We start from the raw sequence: 18,549 nt of genomic DNA, 5'->3' as shown, positions 1-18,549 counted from the left end.
AAATCTACCTATGGTGCCAATCCCAGGTGGCAACAGTAGCATTTGAGTAATTAAAGATATAACTAATTAAGACAGGAGGGCTGTGTTGGCTGCAGTCAAGATCCCAAGCCAGGAAGAGCAGCCCAGCCTTCACCCTGCCCTCAAATCCCACTCAGAGGCAGGAAGCCAATGCACTTACCTCAGCCACAGAGCTCAAGGACCATTGAAGCTCACGAAGAACAAGCCATGGACTCCACACGAGTTGTTACCATGCTGCCACCTTCACCTTCCTCACAGCACCAGCAAGGACAGGCACCCTCCTCAGCAAGGTCATGTTTGCACTTCTGATTAACCTTTATAATAGCACAAAGTGCCTGCAGCCACTGTTTTCTTTGACCTTAACAGCTTTCTCCTTCAAAACAAGAAATTTTTGAGCAAAGCTCTTGCAAAAAACAGTGTCAAAATACACAGCTGAGAAATAAACACTTGGGCCACGCAGCCTTTGCCACCAGTGACATGAGAACCGAGAGTTAATCCAGGCTTCCACACTGCTTTTCAAACAACCCAAATGAAGCCACATTCCATAGCTCACTATTACCCTTTGCAAAGTTGTATCAGTTTCTTGTCTTCTTCCCAGGTTTTCCCAGGAAAGCTTTCCATGATTTCTGCTGACAGGATGATTAAATCCCAATCAAAGAGACGATGTGTTTGGCATCTGGCTCATCATTAATAGTAGATCAATGACTTTAGTGTGAAGTCCATTTAAATGCCAGAAACAGGAGTATGAACCTGATTGAGGTTTCTTTCCTTATTTCTGTTGGCTGCTCTTCCCATCCCTATCTTCCCCCGGGGTAGCAGCAAAAGGCAGGAAGGTGGGTGGAAGTAGGGAACCTACAGTTAGGGGTATCCCACGACTTCACAGCATGGAATTCCCAGGCCCAAGATAAAGCCTACCTCCCTGCAGGGTACAGGGAGTTGGATCCAGCCCCTTACGGTTATTCCACACCATCTAGTGGCGTTAGCTGTCCATGCAGCTGCAGCAGCGCTGCTTCCCACTCCTCCAGCACCAGGCTTTGCCTCCGGAGCTCATGGGATTGTTTAGGTTGGATAAGAGCTTTAAGATCAAAGTCCAACCGTTATCCTGGCACAGCCAAGGCCACCACTAAACCTTGTTCCCAGATGTCACATCTACATGTCTGTGAAATACCTCCAGAGATGGTGACTCCATCACTTCCCTGAGCAGCCTGATCCAACACCAAGTTCCCAAAAGCCTCTTCTAAACCCACATATTTCTTCAAGCTGCTTTTTCTCCTTGTTTCTTCTTCTGTTAGGACTTACTAGCTATATCCTAAGACATTGCATTCAAGTAATCAGGCAAGAAATAAGACTAACCTGAAGTAAATAAAAGCAACAAAAGATACTTCAGCCAGCATCCTGAACACACATTTCACAGATGAAGGCTTGCCAACACAGAGTGAGCTATCTCTGCTTGCAGCTTTTTGAAGGCTCCTTGTTTCCCAGACCAAGTGCCTTCTCCATGATTATGGTCAAGCCTGCTCATAGCTAGGGGAAAGCCAAGACTACTGCAGAGGACAGCACTAGCACCAGCCACTACTGCTGCTGTGCAGCTTTCTATTCCAACTGTGGGCCTTTTCTTTCAAAAGTGTTTAAAAAAATCCCCTAGGATTTATAAGAAAAAAGAGATTTAAACTATTTGGGAAGAAAAGCTTTTTTGTACATTGGAAAAAACTCAAAGCTTCAACACCTTTTAATGAGGCACTCACAAAATGCAACCAATTGCCCCTGAAAGTGGTTTGCAGACACAAAGATAAGGTTGTCCAAAACACATCTTGGATTATTGATCAATTATTATTATTGATTATTATATATTATATAATATTGATTATTATTAATCAAGCAGATTCCTTGGTTTAAACTTCAGAAGTATCCCAAAAAGTGCCTTCATTGACAGCTCCGCACAAGACACTATCGAAATGCTGTGGCACTTACCTTAGTTGCTGTAGCTTCACATACCCCTAAAGTAACAAGAACATGGTTTGTAAGAGCCACTGAATAAAAGTATTTATTTTAACATGTTTGCAGAGACACATATATAAAGTTCTCACCGTATCTGTGAGCAAAATACCCCTTTACCCTGTATCTACAGATGTAAAACATGAATTACTTACACTACAATATAAAGTAGGTCTGACGTCGTCACCATTACCCATTGTTTTCTTGCTTCATTACTATGCACGTTTGAAGATTGAAATGTTTTTTTACAAGCTGATTTGAGTATTAAATAATCAAAGGTAATTCTTCCAAGAAGAAAGCCATGTTACCAAGCTGATGCTGGTTATCATAAAATATGAAATGGCATAGAAACACTCTTAAAGTGCGTTACTGCATCTAAATAAATAGCAGCATTTATGACTCTTCAAAACAGAGGACCTGCCAAGGGAGAGTGGCCAGAAGTATTTTGCACTATAAAAAGCTGGAAAAATAAATGCAAGGCAAAAGCCTTGTGTCATTAGTCTATAAAGATACAGCTCAATACATACAAGACAGAAGGTTCTTCAGGAGTCTGGGGGGGACAACAGCAGAACCCCTGATATCTACTGAAAATACACACAGCCACACACATGCTTCTTTGGGACTGCAAGAGGTATCTCCCATTTAACCATTGCCTACCACAGGAGGTTATAAAAACACCAGCCTGTGGGGATAGCACAGCAGTTTTCATCAGGTTTATCATTGGCAGCAGAGATTACATCAGTCTGATAAAATCAAGAGGAATCCAATGCAGTAGCACATGAAGTTCATGGTTTTCTTCGCCTGAAAAGGAAAGAGAAAAGCCACAAATAACTTCCAGGTTTTACACAGCAGCTGTTTTCCTTAACAATAAATACCTTATTTACCTAGTCTGCTGTATATGCAAGTCTCACATACTTCCTATGCTAGGAAATGCAACAATTTAAACTAAAGATCTTAGCAGGAAATGTGTATTTGACTTTCTTAGACAGTTGTGAGCATAAACCAAAGGCTTAAGTTATTTAATAAGCTAAAACAAAAATAAGCTCCAACTCAATAGACAGATAAACTAAAGGATATACTCCAATATTACAAGGCTTTAGCAAGGCTGCAAGTAGCAATAGCCACCTTGAGCACATCTCTAATAAGAGATGTAATAAAGTATATGCTAACATGATGAAAGGCTCACATTTGTCACCTTATCTGAAAGGGGGACACTTTCAGACACTCTCCAAAATACCCTTCCACCATAGTTCTAAGCTTTCTGGCTTCCAAATGCAGTGAGTTTAGTTGATTTTGCCTTCACAAACACTCTGTCTCTCTCCAGCCCTTTCTCCTCCTGTAAAGGTCTTGCAAAACTGCACATTTTCTTCCTCCACGCTGAACAGGAGACCTCCAGAGCAGTGCCAGCACCTAGTTGCAAGAGGCCAAATCTGGATTGAATTCTGCTCTGCAACCTCTGGTTTAACAGATCTTATCTGAAGCATTACCTTTGTCAGGGAAGTGTTTTATTAGATGTGAGGTTCAGGCATTAGCACCAGCCTTACAGACTGCAGGGTCATTTGGACTCTTAGAAACTGGGACTGCAGGCTTGGTAAACTTCCATTCCTGGGTGCAGCTGCCACTGATCCCACCACATTAAAGACAGCCTGAAGAATTCAGGCTGTTATCTATGCCTTTGAAGAGAAGGTTTCTTCTAGCACAACTAGAGCCCAGGCTTCCTTAGTAGGTAGGGAATACAGCTTAGCACTTTGTCACTGCCATCCCTAGCCCTGTTCCACTCTGGACATGCCAGGCATGCTATAGTTCCCAGCTTTTTACAGCTGGGATGGCAAGAGATCAGACTGGCATTCAGCGCAGTAAGCAGAATATTGATTTCTAAGAAGAATTAAGTTGTTTTCTGGGTGGAGTCTCCTACAGGTCTATCCCATCACCAGCTTCCAACACTGAATGATCCTGCCTCTGCACCCCAAACCTAAAGTAGGAAAGGAAGCAAGGTCAATGGGGGTAAAAAAAAGAAAAGTCTCCCATGTTAGATGTTACTAGGAAAGAGAACACAATCCCCCAACTACAAAAGGAGAGATGCACTTACTTGGGCTGAGCATGATGCTGATATCCAGGTCCGAGAGCTGATCCTGCCCTCATCTCCACTGCCACAGAGCACTGCCAAGACACACAAAATCAGTCTCTATCGCTAACCCCAAAACACAGCTATGAGCATTACCCCAAATTCTCATCCAGATCAAGCATGAGATAACCCCTTCTTCCTTTTTGGCTTACTCTGGTTTCCACATCAGTCCATTCCGAGTCTGCAGCATCCTCAGGCTGGTCAGGATTGGAAGGTGATGATCTTCGTTTTCGACTGAAAGAGTATGAAGAGTTACAAGCATCATGTATTTTGGCAGATTTCCATATGCAAGAGAACATTTTATACTTCCTAAATAAATCCTTTGCTCTCAGCAGCAGCCCAGCCTTAAAAGCAGCTCTAGTAGCTATAAGCCTCACAAAATTACTTTTACATGATTTCAAGTTAGATGCAACAACTGCTTGTCCTATCATTTGGACCAGAAGCAGTTCCAGTCCACTGCTGGAGTTACACATCTCCAGCAGCATCAGAACCTAAAGTTAACACCACAACTCACCCAGTTGGAGATTCTTGCTTCAGAGTCTCTATCTCAGTGAACTGCACAGCCTGTCCACCACCTCTGGTTTTGAAAACATCACCCTGGGAAGCAGAAAGCAGTTGACAAGGTACAGTCACTAGATCAGCACGATTGCTACAGCACTGGCTTTCATATGAAAACTGTTTTCATGAACATACATGAAAGAAGTGAGGGCTTTTTTTAAACTCAAAGAGAAAAAGCAATATTAGAAGGCCTGTGAGTAGAGGAAAAATGAATCAAAACCTTCTTGTTCCAAATAGCTCTCAATTTGCCTTAGGTAAGTACAGTCAGCATTGTGGGACACAAACACTGCAAGTGTTCAAAGCCTGGGCTCTCACCAGTTTGCTTGTCAGTTGACTACGAGAAATTGTGTCCTGGAGCATTCGAGCATCCATCACTGCAGCAAGTTACTCATACTGCTACTGGAGATGAAACAGCACCGCTCCAACAGGACTGACTCTGCAAGATCAGCCTAAATCTTTCACTACAAATGGATTACTGCACTTTACTAGAGGAAAAACCAACACTTCATTACTTTCAGGGGAAGCAGTGACTGAGTTAAACGGGTTTGTAATGGTTTATGAAAACTAATGACAAAGAACAGTATCGTCAGACACTAAAAGCTCCCTTGAAGGACAGAACCTTCAATTCAAATCTCACAGCAAATCAAGCCAAACACACCCTTTCACAAGCCAGTAACACCAGAAAGGGGTTTGACAAGGTTATCACAAGTCCATAACGAAGGCATTTGCTTTACCTTAATGAGCTTAGTTTCAATCTCCCCATCAGAGGCTAGCTCCTGGTGCGTCAGCATGTACTTGTCACACTTAGCTAGCGCCTTTTCGCTTGCAGCTGCCACCGTGATGGCATGAGGCACTTGAGGCTGCATGACTGTCTCAGTGGGCACATTAGAAGGTGGTTTATGATCCACCCATCTCTCCCCAGCTGAGCGGGACCGTCTGTGTCTGAGCCGAACCGGAGGTGCGCTCTGAGCAGAGTGGAAGAGAATCAGGAGAAATCAGCACACAGGAAATTTCTCACAGGGTATCATTAGCAGAAGGGAGCTTCGCAGGTCTGGTTAAGATGTGTCTGTAGGAAGACCAAAGCTTCCTTCCTAAAGTGCTTTCAGAGTGCATCCTGAAAGGCACCATTACAAAGAGCTTTGCAAGGAGTTATTAATGGATTCTTTCTCTGCCAATTCCCTTTTCTTGTGAATTTTAGCTGTTACCCAATCTGTTGCCAATTCCAGACCTAAGAAAGTCTCCTCAAGAAGGATATCATTATGTTTGGTAATGCTCCTCCCAAGTTTCCAAATCAAACTCAATTGCTATGAACATATTAACCAACCACAAGAGAGAAAATTACGGTTCCATGGATGCATTCATGATTCAAAATGGATTTCTGGGGTAGCAAAGCAAGCAAGGTATGGATTCCCAGCATCTTTAAAGGAGGCAAAACCTAACACTGAGTAAACAGAGCAGAAGCAGCATCCCCTGCGCTGGTGCTATTGCTTCTCAACTCAGCTGTTGGAAATCCATAAGAAGTTCATACATTTCTGTTTGATGAACATTATTGTCAGGTGCTCAGGAAAATCAGAACATTCTGGAAACTCAGTTAAAAACCTGGGTCCCTTCAAGATCTCTGAACGGGGTTTTGAAAGACTATTTGCAGCCTCTCTGCTCCATTTACAGGCTCACTTTGGAGACCTCTGAAACACGGTGAACAAAACTATGAATGCAAGTGCTCCCCGCTGTATCTTCACGTGATGAGCATCAATTAGGATTTCTTTGACCAACAGACATGAGATTGGCTGGACTCTTTACAGATAAACCTCTTATAAATCTAAATCGGCTCTTCATCATTAAACATATATAGGGAAACAGAGCTTTCAGCAAAAATCTTCCATTAAAAAAAGCAATCATTTCAATACATTTTAATTGGCATGGGCTTATTTCAGTTGATTTTCTTATGAAACCATTCTGCCAAAGGTGCCTTGGAACTCATGTTCTAAAGAAGGAACATGCTATTACTGGTCACATTTTGCCACGGCACAGATCACACCCCATTCTCTGCTGACAGCAAGTCATGTATTAGTTAATTGCGATAGCATTTGCTTAAAAGCCTGTCCCTCACTTCAAAGGGCCAGCAAGTGACAGGAATTTTGAGAACACTCAACAATTAATCATACCACAATTAACTTTTCTCCTCTCCAGGAGCTCTCTAAGAGGCTGGGGTGTGCAGTTCTCTTTGATTTACCTGAGCCACTGTGACAGCACTGTAATGTGACAGAGACATCACTGAATCAAACATTTGCATGCATCACTGTAATGAAAAGGAAGTCTCCCACCTGTAAGCAAAGCCCCAGTTTTAACACAGATGTTAAGCAAGGCTGTTAAAGAGTTAAAGTTAACAGTTACACAAGCAAGATGTTTGTCCAAGCACTGTTTCCAGTAGACATTTGCAGGCATGGCTCATAAAACCACCTTTTAAGCTGCCCAGACAGACTATGGTAAATTGCAGGCTGCAAGATAGATTTGAGGAGACAGACACAAGTTAAAACACAAGGACATTTATAGCTAGAGAAAAAGTCTAGCTGGTTCAGAGCTCCTCACAGGGCTATCAATGCACCAGCAAGAAATACAACAAGGGGGAAACTACCATCTATGTTAGGTGTGCTCAGTTGTAATGAGTTTTTGAGCCAGACTGAGCAACACTGTGAGCTTTTGACAGGAGCAGCACTAACCCTGTGGCATTGATCCTCTTCTATTTCTAGCTCATCTCTATGCCTGGGAAGCTCAGTGACTCCAGTCCAGCACATCCCTCGCCTTCTGTTTGAGATGTTATAGTCTCTGTTTTGTTCTGGTCCTTGTTGTCTACTCCTTGCATTAGAAGTGCCACTGGTAGGCTTGTGCGAAGGGGTTTTCTGCTCCCATTCCATAACACAGGATGCCACAGAAATGTTGCTACAAGAGTTAGAACGTCTGTGCACCTGTGGGTTGCTCACAAGCCGCTGGCTGTTAGGGACCTGAGTAATAGAGTTACTAGGAGGCTAGAGAGAATAGGAAAGAAATTAGTGAACACGCAGAACTGTCAACTTTCAAGGCAATAAAACATTGAACACTGAAAAGGTGCACAGTGCCAATTCAAGCTCATGGGTTTGGAGAGGTATTGTGCTGCAGTGACAGCATTAAGGATCAGGCATTCTTCCAATATCAGTAGCATTAGAAGGTAGAAGCAAGAATAAAAAGCAATGATAAATACAACAGGAGACAAAGAATTCAAAGCAAGTTTAAGTCATCCAAATTCTGTGCTTGGGAAGTATTTTCTAGCCACTAAAGAGAAGGGGCCTGCACTTTAGTTCATTTTTATAATTGTGCTTTTCCCTGTATCGAGAAGTGTTTTAAAGGAAACATACAGGTGCCGGTGGAGGAGACACTGATCTCTGAATGGGCTTCTCTCGGTCTCTCACTCGTGAAGGCCTCTCTGGCTTCTCATTTTTTGGTTCAGTAACAATGGCCTTCAGCTGCTTCAGTTTTTCATCTTTAACCCAAAGTTTGTTCTGCATTTCCAGCTGCTTTGCTGCCACACGACGCTCCTACAAAGACAAGGTAGGAAAAGCATGAAGTACCTTACAGGAAAGCACAAGTAACGGTGCTGAAAGCTTGAAGGGAATTGCATATTCCACATGGAACAAAAGTTCTTCCTCACTGAGATACAAGCTATTGGAAATAACGACATATCAAGCCAAAGAAAGACTTTGCAGATTACAAAATACCATGTCTAATTCCATAAGCATTTTGCTTCCCAAATTACAGTAGGAACATGTCTATCTATAGTTCCAGCAATGATGCTGAAGTAGTAAAGTCTTGCAGTAGTAAGAGTTGATCCCTCAGATTTCCTTTCCTTATTGCTTGTCAAGTACTGAGCAAGACTTTACATGCGGAGAAAGGGGAAATTCTGACCTGAGGCTTCTACTGACAACTGACGGAACAAGAGGATCACTTCTTAGAGTGCCACAAACCCAAAAGAACAAATTCCACATTTTGAGATGAAGTGACACAGAGCTCAAGAGAGCTGCTCTAGCTGCATCAGAAGTCCTTGAGGACTTCATCATATCATTGTACACATAGAAAAGTTTAGTTCAGAAAGTCTGAGCCCACAACTAAAAGCCAGACATCTCCACTCTTAATACTACTACAGTAGAAAACCCCTCACATAACCCAAGGTGCCTGGCACCACCCAGCATCACCCCATTACATATTTCTAGCAGATGCAGTTGTGTACTTACACACTCCTTCTCCCATTTCACGCTGGTTTCTGTCACCATGCCTTGCAATCGTGCCTCCATCCTGCGCTTGTCTGAAGCCTGACGCTGCAGTTGCTGGCTCTTGCTTTCTAGCTCTTGCTGAAGATTACGCTTGTCTTCTTCATAAATTGTTGCAGTTTTCTCCAAGATATGAATCTGGAGGAAGACAGGAAGGACTTGGCAATGCTTCTTAGAAGCACAACCACCTTAGCCCAAAATTGCCAGTTCTATTTCATTGTTAACACAGTGTATCAGGAATGTATCAGCTGTTGTACAAACATAGCCAGATAATAGTCAACATTCCACAAAGTTTCTGAGATTTTACAACTGAAGTTGCCCATCTCCATGTATTAAGAAAAGCCTCACCTCATAAGAAAGCTATAAAGTGTTCAGTAAGAATTCCCCACACAATAATTTTAACCTTGTTTCTAATACCCAGCTTGCAAGCAACTCCTGACACCAAGCAGCTTGCCAAATGACACACATGCACTTGGTGCTTGGCTTTAGACAAGCAAGAAACTGACCTTGTATTCCAAAGTTTTTATTTTCTTCTCCAGGCGTTCCAGCTCCATTTTCTGCCCTGCTATTGTTTTCTCTTTTTCAGACAGTTTTCCTTGAATATAGTTTTCCTTGGACGCTACGCTGGAGTCAAATTCTTGCAGCACTGTTTTAAATGCATGCACTGAAAGGGAATTGATATATTTTATCTTCTCACCTTATCTCCACATTATCAGAAGCACTTCTGGTTTTCTCCCACCAATAGTGCTTTCAGCTATTTCATTACCTTAGAAAAGGCTTTTTAAATGATCAATCAAGGCAAGATATTTCATGTTGTACAGAAGATACAGGAGAGATCCCTTGAGTAGTAATAAGGGCTAGCTCCAAACTGATGCTCAAACTCTTACCGGTTTTGGCAATCTCCTCTGACAACATTTGTCGTAGTTTATGGCGTTTTTCCAGGACTTCAATCACCTTTGGAAGTGTTTGATCATCATTAATATCCAATAGCTCGCATGAAGGCAATGGAGGAAAGTTCTGCAAAAGCAGTTCTGAAACAGCTTGCTCTTCTGTCTCTGCAAGATTTAAAGCCAAGAGAGTCTGTCGGCAAGCTACAGAACAGAAAAACTCCATTTGACAATGCACAGCCACACATCATTCATTCCAGAGTACCATGAAGCAGACAGAACTAGGAATTATTAATGAGAACTTGAGGTTTTCAGAAGAGACGACAGCATTGAGACAAGATTAAATGTGACATTCTCAATTCATTGCTTTATAATACCTCCAGGCTACTCCCGATATCTAAAGGAAGCCCTAAGCATACAAAAACATCAAAGTATCATCCCCAGCACAATTTCCTTTCAGGAGCGGTAATAATAGGACCATGAATTCAACTCATCACCAATAACACTTCCACAGTAACTAGGTTTATGCTACAAGTAGCACTGCGGGATGAAATTTGTGCCTATTGCAGAGGAGGGCTCACAGCTAAGTTCCTTTCGCACTTCCAAGGCTCAAATAATTTGTTTTAAAATAGCCTGAAACTCGTAACAGGAAGAAACCTGCTGTAACCACCCAGCATTCTAGCATTTACCTTCATTTATTGGGCCCCCCCTCATCTCCAGCTTCCGTTGAAGCTCCTCTCTGAAGGCCTGATTCCTGAAGCGCCGGCCCGGTGTCAAGCCACAGATGGGTCTGTCGGCAGGTCTTGCCACTTCAACCTCCTGCGTCATCTCTGCAAAGCGCATCACTTGCTACAACACAACAAAAGCAAGCTGAACACCAAAACTAACCAAGAAGTAAGCCACTCTAAGTTGGAAAGTGAGATTTTAGGTCAATAAAAGTATTAGAGGAGACATCATCAAGCTATAATCTCAACTAGATACCTTGGGATTGAAGTGGAGCATCCAGAAGCCTTCTCAGTCACACCTTCCCAACCTCAACCCCCAAAGGGACCATAAAACCAACTGTACAGACACAGCTCAAGTTATTTTATACTTGACTAAATGAAGTGCCCAAGCAACAGAAATTATTATTCCTCTCATCTACTCAGTGGAAGAATTCAGTGACAAACATGAAAAAGGAGAGAACAAGGTAAGATCTGCAAGGAAGTTACCAGGCTTTCCTCGTAGTCCTCAGCTTTAGGGTTAACGCACACAATCATACGCACTTTCCCTTCACCATCAAAATAGTTCTTGAAGAGATGAGTCAGTTTGGAATCTCTGTATGGAACCATCTGAAAACAAAGTACATGAAAGATGTAGTAACCTTTCATTACACCAGATGTTTGCCAAGTCAATAGGTAATTAGATAAGGGGTTGCATACCTTATTTGTTCCATACATCTGGTTTTCCCGCAGGACTTCAATACATGTTCTTAATGTCATCAGTGACTGATTAATATTACCTTAAAACCAAAAAAAAGCCCACAAGGCACAACAATGCTGTAAGCAGCCTTTTGGATCACATTGCCAAACTATTTAGCAGTTTAAGAGCAAGTTGCCTCAACTTAAGTTTTATTTGTTACAGCTAATTGCTGTAATTAACTGAAGTATCAGAGCAACTGCTACTAAAAACTTCTGGTTTCCAAACTGGAGGATTTAAAGTCATCAAATCAGACAACAGAACATGATAGCAGGACACTGCAATTCTTCCTACAACATCTTTTCTAGGAGTAGATCTAATCACACATACAATTACCAGGAAGTCTAAAGGTGGTTACATACCTGCTTCTCGCAACCTGTTCCCTTCAGCTTTTGTTCTATTAGTTCTTTCACTTCCAGCCAGATCAACTAAAGACAGCTGGCTTAAAGTGATCTGCTCTTTCTCCTGTTACAGAAAACACATTATATTAGGCTAAGATCAGCAACATATTCCTTCTAACAGGGTGGGGAGTTCCCCCTCACCTCCTGGACCTAAACTAGCATGCACACTTAAAAAGAATGCATGTTTTGCCTTTAAAGTCTGAGGGTGTTTTTATAGTCCTTAATGCAAGAAGCTGGGTACCACAAGCTCTTCTGGTGGGCAGGTTTAGCAGATCCCCTCGTCTTGGGCCACAAGACAGATACAACTATACTCATTCAAATCCTCTACTTCTTAGATTAACAGGTTTTGCTTAAAAGCAGCAGAGGTAAAAGCCAAATAAGCAGCTTTGTGCTCTATTTTAACACCCTGTTTTCATTACAAAGAGGAGACAATTCTGTTAGAGACTTGAAATTAAATAACTTTGATTTCCTTCACAATGAAGTTGCTAACGCTCAAGACACAGGAATGGTTTCTGTGGGCCATACTTTACGGTTCATTGCCTTTTCTAACCTACATGCACACACAAACACACACTGAGTGGTGCCCTGGAATTCACCTGCAGCACATTGTCTCCGTCTGCATCCAGCGGTGCCTGAGCCAACTTTATAATGAAAACACTGTGAGAGCGACTGGATTCTCGATTCAGCTGAGTGTTTGCAATCCGCCTCTTTTTTTGACCTGTTTAGAACAGACACAATCCTTCCAAGCCCCTGTTTTACTTCACAAGCTCACCACCTGGCAAAGCCATTCTGTTTTCAGCATGTTAGGGTAAAGGATTACACATCTGCGCTGCATTTCAGAAGTTATAGTCCAAGATTTACCTCGCCAAAACACTTCAAAAGCTTCTTCTGTAGATTTCACTTCTACTTCTGTGCATCCTGTGACATACATGTTGTGATTCTGGTCCTCACGAAGTATTTTGGACTGTGGAGGTCTTAAGGACAGGGAAGAAACAAAATAGACACCACCAGAACTGAGTTTTCTGTATAATACATTGTCATGCAAATTTTCTGTTGTTTAAGTACAAAACTCAGACTGAATATGTCAATTATCCATACAGCAGATGAAGAGGAAGTACAAGTACATGGACACACTCAGCCAAGATTAGTCACACTTCAGCTACTGCTTTAATTTAGAAGCTACATTTAATTGCAATTCTTATGAGAAATCATGGGTTTGGGTGGCAGCTATTGTTTTTCTACATGCACACAGAAGCAAGATGGCTTCAGCAGTGTTCTATATTTGCTAGGAAAGCAAGAAAAGATAGAGAGCCAGTCAAGTTTGCTTTCTGCTTCTACTAAAAGGAAAGGTCACTTTTCAGTATTGGCAATAATATTCTTGGGCACATACATAAAGTCACCATTGCGCACAGGAGTGTTGCAATTGTTCCACCTACCAAAAAAACAGGGTTAAAGAAATATTAAGTCATTCATCTTAGGTCTAAAACTCATTCCATACATAATAGACTGTAGCTTCCATAAATAGAAATAATCCAAGATTCCTCATAGGCTGATTTTTGGATATTAGCAGAACACTAAAGCCAATAATTTCATACTTCTTTAAAAAGCATTCCCAGAGATTCAAACCCTTTTCTAATCAGTGCCCTGGAGACAACTCCTGACGTTTTGCTCTAGTTAGTCTTTGTAAATCAGCCAACTCTTTAATTAACACATGTATCAATGGGCAGGCATGGGGGTTGCTTTAATGGGTTTAGGATTAAAACCAATGTATCCAAGGTCTGATTTGCAGATCGCTTTTTCTGACAGCCTCAAGATTCACTGATTTTAGAATCAATTTTAAACACCAGTTGAGCACACGCCTTCCCCCAAAATATCAAGAATTTCATTTATGAGACAATCCCTTTCTGGTTTCATGGGAAACTATTGGCATCAAGTAAAATCCTATGCAAACTTGCATTAACTATAAATCAACAAAATAGCAACTTTCACCCAATACACTGTTTCCAGGAAAATGAAGTATCAGCTAAGGAATGGCTGACTCCAAGTGGCAGTCGCCTGCTAGGAATAGTACTCACAGAATAGCATGAAGAGATTTAAAATCTCAGTGGGATACAACACACTGCTTAGCAAATTAAATATTTGCATATTAATCTTCCATATAACAGGGAAGGGAGTGCCAAGTCTTAGCAGCAGAACAACCATCAGCACTTGGCACACTTAAATACTATTGTCTGGCCTCCTTTGCCATCACCTTTTTCATGTGATTTTTTAAATGATTCCCATGAACTGAGCCATATTTGCCAAGACTCCAGCTGCAAAGACATATTGTAGCTCCTGCAAAAGCACAACTAAAGTAGGAGTAATGGTATTCATAAAACTAACTTTGGTTTTATAGGCTCAAAGGGAGCTTCCTCCAGGAGGTCATATATGTAGTTGTTGTAGATCTCGATATAGGAGACAAACACACTGTAGACATTATCTTCATCAACGTCTTCCACTTTGCAGTGATCTTGCACGTTGATCATATCCGCGAATTCCGGATCGATTTGTCGCCTGTTGGACACACACAAGAAGTGACTGTAATGAAGCATCCGCAGCCAGTGACAAGGCAGTGAAAAAGCAAATCTACTGACAGATTCATGCTCTGAGTAGGGAAATGCTCACACCAGCAACTAATGACAGCACATCCAGTGACACTGCATTAAAAAAAGCAGTGTGAAAATTAAGTAGATAAACTTTCACCTGACACTGCTGGACTTGGTGTCAGCAAGAAATGCCTTGCAAAATTCCAGTCAACATTCCTATCCTCCTTTCAGCAAATCACTACTTTGCAAAATATCCCCAAGTTTAACTTCACAGCATTCCTGCCTGGTAAATTCACTTACACTTGGGTTAACGGGACAAAAAATAGCCTTCTGTCACCTGATTCCAAGTCTTTTAATCTAAACACTTATAAGACTCCTCAAACCACATGCAATATCCTAATTTCTCATTAATATTTGTCTTTATTTTTTTGAAAAGAAGGATAAAGACCTCAAGGTAAGCTAAAACCACAACAACAGACTAACATTTATAGGAACTAAATCCATTCTGCATGTTACAATAGCAACTTACTTGCCCGATGGAGTTTTTGGAATAGGCATGGCATCTCTTTTCTGGCGCTCTAATAGGGCATCTACTTCACATTGCACATCCACACCATTCTTGTCATCAAGCTTAAAAACCTGAGCAGCGAGTATGTTTAGACAATACAACAACAACAAACATTAGAGAACATAAGTGTTGGGCAGCAAACCAAATTATTTGATCAAGCTGTCTGGCACACACCATGTCTAGCACACACCATGCCCCTCACTAACATTCCGTCTGCTAGGTAACGTGAAGTAGATCTGACAGAAACCAGGTATTTCTGAGATAACAATCTATAGAGGCTCCCAAGCTGCATACAAGCAAGGAAGAGACTTGCAGTACTATTTCCAATATATTTAGATACCAAAATCCAGATATATTTGACCACAAGGAAAGTCTCACATCTATATTATTTTAGATAAGGTTTCCTGTGGCTTTGTATCCTGTGGCTAGATCTCAGTCCGTAACCCAGAAAGCTTCCCCTTTTCTTTATTAATTAAAGAATAAGCAATAATTATAAGGCCAGCCACACCATACATCTTCATGGACTGTCCATCCTAGTTACCAAACCTGCCTCCTCAGCCGAGCTCCTCAAATCTCAAGGGTGTGGGTTCTTTTTGGTTGGTTTTCTTTTTAAAGTGCTCCAGCCACAGAAGTGGACAGGAGACACTTGGAACAGAAAGTTTTAATAGTGGGTTTCAGCTGTTAGAGGCAACAGAGTGGAGAATTCAGCACAAAATCACTCACAAATCGCTTGGCCTGGAATGGTCCTATGCTGTTGAAGATCATATCCAAACACCGAGGGAGAAGTCCTCCATCACCAGGAGATCCTGTCATGGTGTGTGTTTTCCCACTGCCTGTCACACCATACGTAAAAAGGAGACCTAAAAGGGACAGGAAAGATAGTTGATCCTGCTTGCTGTATCATGAAACAGCTTAATTATAACCACACCCCCTGTCTTTGCTGGGTCAAATGTATTTGGGAAAAATCAATGGCTCCTTTTGAACAGTTAACAATAAAGTAACACACAAGGGTAAATGGGTTTAGATGTAGTGAAAGGCAATAAGAGCTTCCAAGGATGCTGAACCACAACTAGCCCATGGCAAACAAGATACACATGTTTTTACCCAGGCAACCTAAGAAACCTTGAGACACATGAAGTCACAGTAACATAATAAACTGCAGGGCAGACAAGCAAGTGGTAGAGAACAAGTTCTTGCTTACCATTTTTCCCACGAATGAGATCTTCCACTAGAGGCTTAGCCACCACATCAAAGAGCTGCTTCTGAACAACGAGGGTGCCAAACACCTCTTTAAAGGAATATTGTGTCTGGAAATAGAAGATATATCATTTTAAGCCTTCATTTTTCCTGTCCAGAGTTACATTGCTCTGGCTCCCCATTCTACGTGTATAGCCAGAACCCTCCTTTTCTAGGAAACATCTGTTCAGGACAAACCGAGTGTTAATTCATTTGTGTGTAGTTCAGCTTAGAGCTGGTTTCTTTCAATTAGTCCTTCAAGAAATCTAAACATTTCACAGAACCCTAGACTGGTTTAGGTTGGAAGGGACCTTAAAGCTCCTCCAGCTCCAACCCCTGCCACGGGCAGGGACACCTTCCACTGGAGCAGCTTGCTCCAAGCCCCTGTGTCCAACCTGGCCCTGAACACTGCCAGGGATGGGGCAGCCACAGCTTCTCTGGGCACCCTGTGCCAGCGCCTCAGCACCCTCACAGGGAAAAACTTCTTCCCACTTCACTTGTATTCCTTTTATCCTTCCTCTACCCTGCAGAAGAAGCCTTTTTGTCTAGAGAGAACATATTGGATAGTTAAGGCAATGGGTGGCTTTGCTCTAGGTGGTTTTCTGGGTTTGAAAATACACTTTTCTAACAGCAGAAGCTGCTGCTCTGCACACTAGAGATGCCACAAGCCAGCACAAAGCACTGACAGCAGGGTGAAGGACCTCAAGCCTCAGTCCCAGGCTAGAAAACATCCCCTCCAGCCCAGCCCCAAGGCGAGGTCCCCCACTCAGAGCTCTTCACCGACACCAGCCCTTACCTCCCGGTACTCCCCGTTGCGAAATATCCGGTATCCCTCGGGCGGGTGGATCTGCACCGTGGTCTCATCGATCACCTCGATGCAGCACTCCTGGTCCGGACGGCTCAGCGGCCTCACCCTGCAGTACACCTGGGCACGGAGGGAAGAGGGGCACAGGGCCCGTCGTGAGCGCAGCCCCGAAGGGAAACCGCAACCCTCGGAGCCCCGCACTCACCCCCACGGGATCCTTCACGCAGGGGTTCGATGGCTTCTTCGGCGCCGGCCTCCGCGGCGTCTTGATTCTACTGAGGGAAGGAGAGGCGTGAGCGGCCACGACGGGACGAGCCGAGCAGCGCCGGGCCCGATCCCCGCCGACCGGGCAGGGGCCGAGGGGAAGGAGGCCGGGGTCACACTTACGCTGCCTTCATGTCGCGGGGCCGCGTGTCGCGATAGGAGGCGGCCGCTGCTGCGCTCCCCGCTCAGCTCCGCTCTGCCACAACGGCCACCAGCGCGCTCGCTGCGATTTAAATCTAACCAATCAGCGCGCACGTCGCCGCGCAGCGCGGCTGCGTAACGGTGACGCCGGCCCCCTCCCCGCCCCGCATCAAGCGTTGCTATGACGACGCCATGGGGCGTGGCCCGCAGCGCGGCTGCCCCCTGCTGGCCGGGCGGAGTCGTGGCCTGGAGGAGCCGGTGGGGGCCGAGCCCTGCGCCAGCGCCCCCGGAGTTCTGAGGCCAAGCGGGGCCCGGGCACGGAGGGACCCCCGAGGGCTCGCTGCGGCCTGTGGCGAGCGCGGAGCTACCGGTGGGCCCGCCTCGGTGGGCCCGGAGCTCGGCCCTGCCGCCGGGGAATGGCCGAATCCGCCGGGCCGAGGCCGTGGTGCCTCGCAGGGACCAGGAAGCGGCTCTTCCCGCCCACCCCATTCCCACCGGGATCCCCCTCTCCAGCCAGCTCCACCTGTGCAGGGACGAGGACTGTACGTGTCGGCAATGTAACCCGGCCGGTGCGCTGAGCCTGCGGCTGAGTCACTGCCTGCCTGGAGGTGAACCCGTTCATGCCCAGCCTGGAGGAAGCACTCGGCCGCGGAACAAGGCCGATAACGTGGAGGTGAGACATGGGTGAGAAACCCGGGCAGACAGCTCCATCACAGAGCTGACTTCATGCCCTTCAGAGAGGAGACTGGGGTGAAGGATGAAGTCACTTGGGTTTAAACCCTGGGCAGCAGCGCTAAGGACTTCAGGGAGTTGAGCGCAACCTCCCTTAAACCACAGAGAGTTCTGGTTTAGTGCAAATTAGTTCAATTCAGTCAGTTTCCCTCAAGGGGGTAAAGAAAATGAGTAAATCCAAAACAATGCCACCAGGCTGGCTCTAATTCTTTACTGTGAGCACTAGCAGAAGCAGTGTTCTGGGCTGAGCTTCACTTCCAAACACTGGTGGACAATACACTGAAACACTTTAGTTTCTGAATGTTCTCAGAGCACACATCAAGGATTCAAAGAGCCAAAGGGACCCGACCGCCCCAGGAGCAGTCCCACCATCACACCACCCTTACACTGCACCCTAACACTGATGAGATGGGGCTGTAGGGACCTACAAGAAACCTGGAGAGGGGCTTTGGCCAAGGGCCTGTAGGGACAGGCC

General features: G+C 44.0%; 1 protein-coding gene across 1 annotated transcript; it reads right to left on the bottom strand.

Annotated features, from left to right (window-relative positions):
- Positions 1–4,098: 4,098 nt before the first annotated feature.
- Positions 4,099–17,831, bottom strand: KIF23 (kinesin family member 23; the record flags this gene model as incomplete). Its single annotated transcript, XM_080626767.1, has 23 exons — positions 4,099–4,173; positions 4,291–4,372; positions 4,653–4,735; positions 5,431–5,661; positions 7,417–7,722; positions 8,089–8,268; positions 8,962–9,135; positions 9,504–9,661; positions 9,885–10,052; positions 10,574–10,733; positions 11,096–11,215; positions 11,306–11,385; positions 11,705–11,807; positions 12,340–12,461; positions 12,605–12,717; positions 13,134–13,175; positions 14,126–14,296; positions 14,858–14,967; positions 15,620–15,756; positions 16,098–16,203; positions 16,929–17,057; positions 17,143–17,209; positions 17,284–17,831. 23 exons carry the CDS (start codon positions 17,829–17,831, stop codon positions 4,099–4,101), a joined length of 3,465 nt encoding a protein of 1,154 aa, XP_080482893.1.
- Positions 17,832–18,549: the final 718 nt, after the last annotated feature.

The sequence above is a fragment of the Psittacula echo genome (genome assembly GCF_963264785.1).
Source record: "Psittacula echo genome assembly, chromosome: 10".
In the NCBI taxonomy this organism is placed as follows: domain Eukaryota; kingdom Metazoa; phylum Chordata; class Aves; order Psittaciformes; family Psittacidae; genus Psittacula; species Psittacula echo.
Note: the sequence above shows the minus strand (reverse complement) of the source record. Positions and strands in the feature narration are given on the sequence as shown.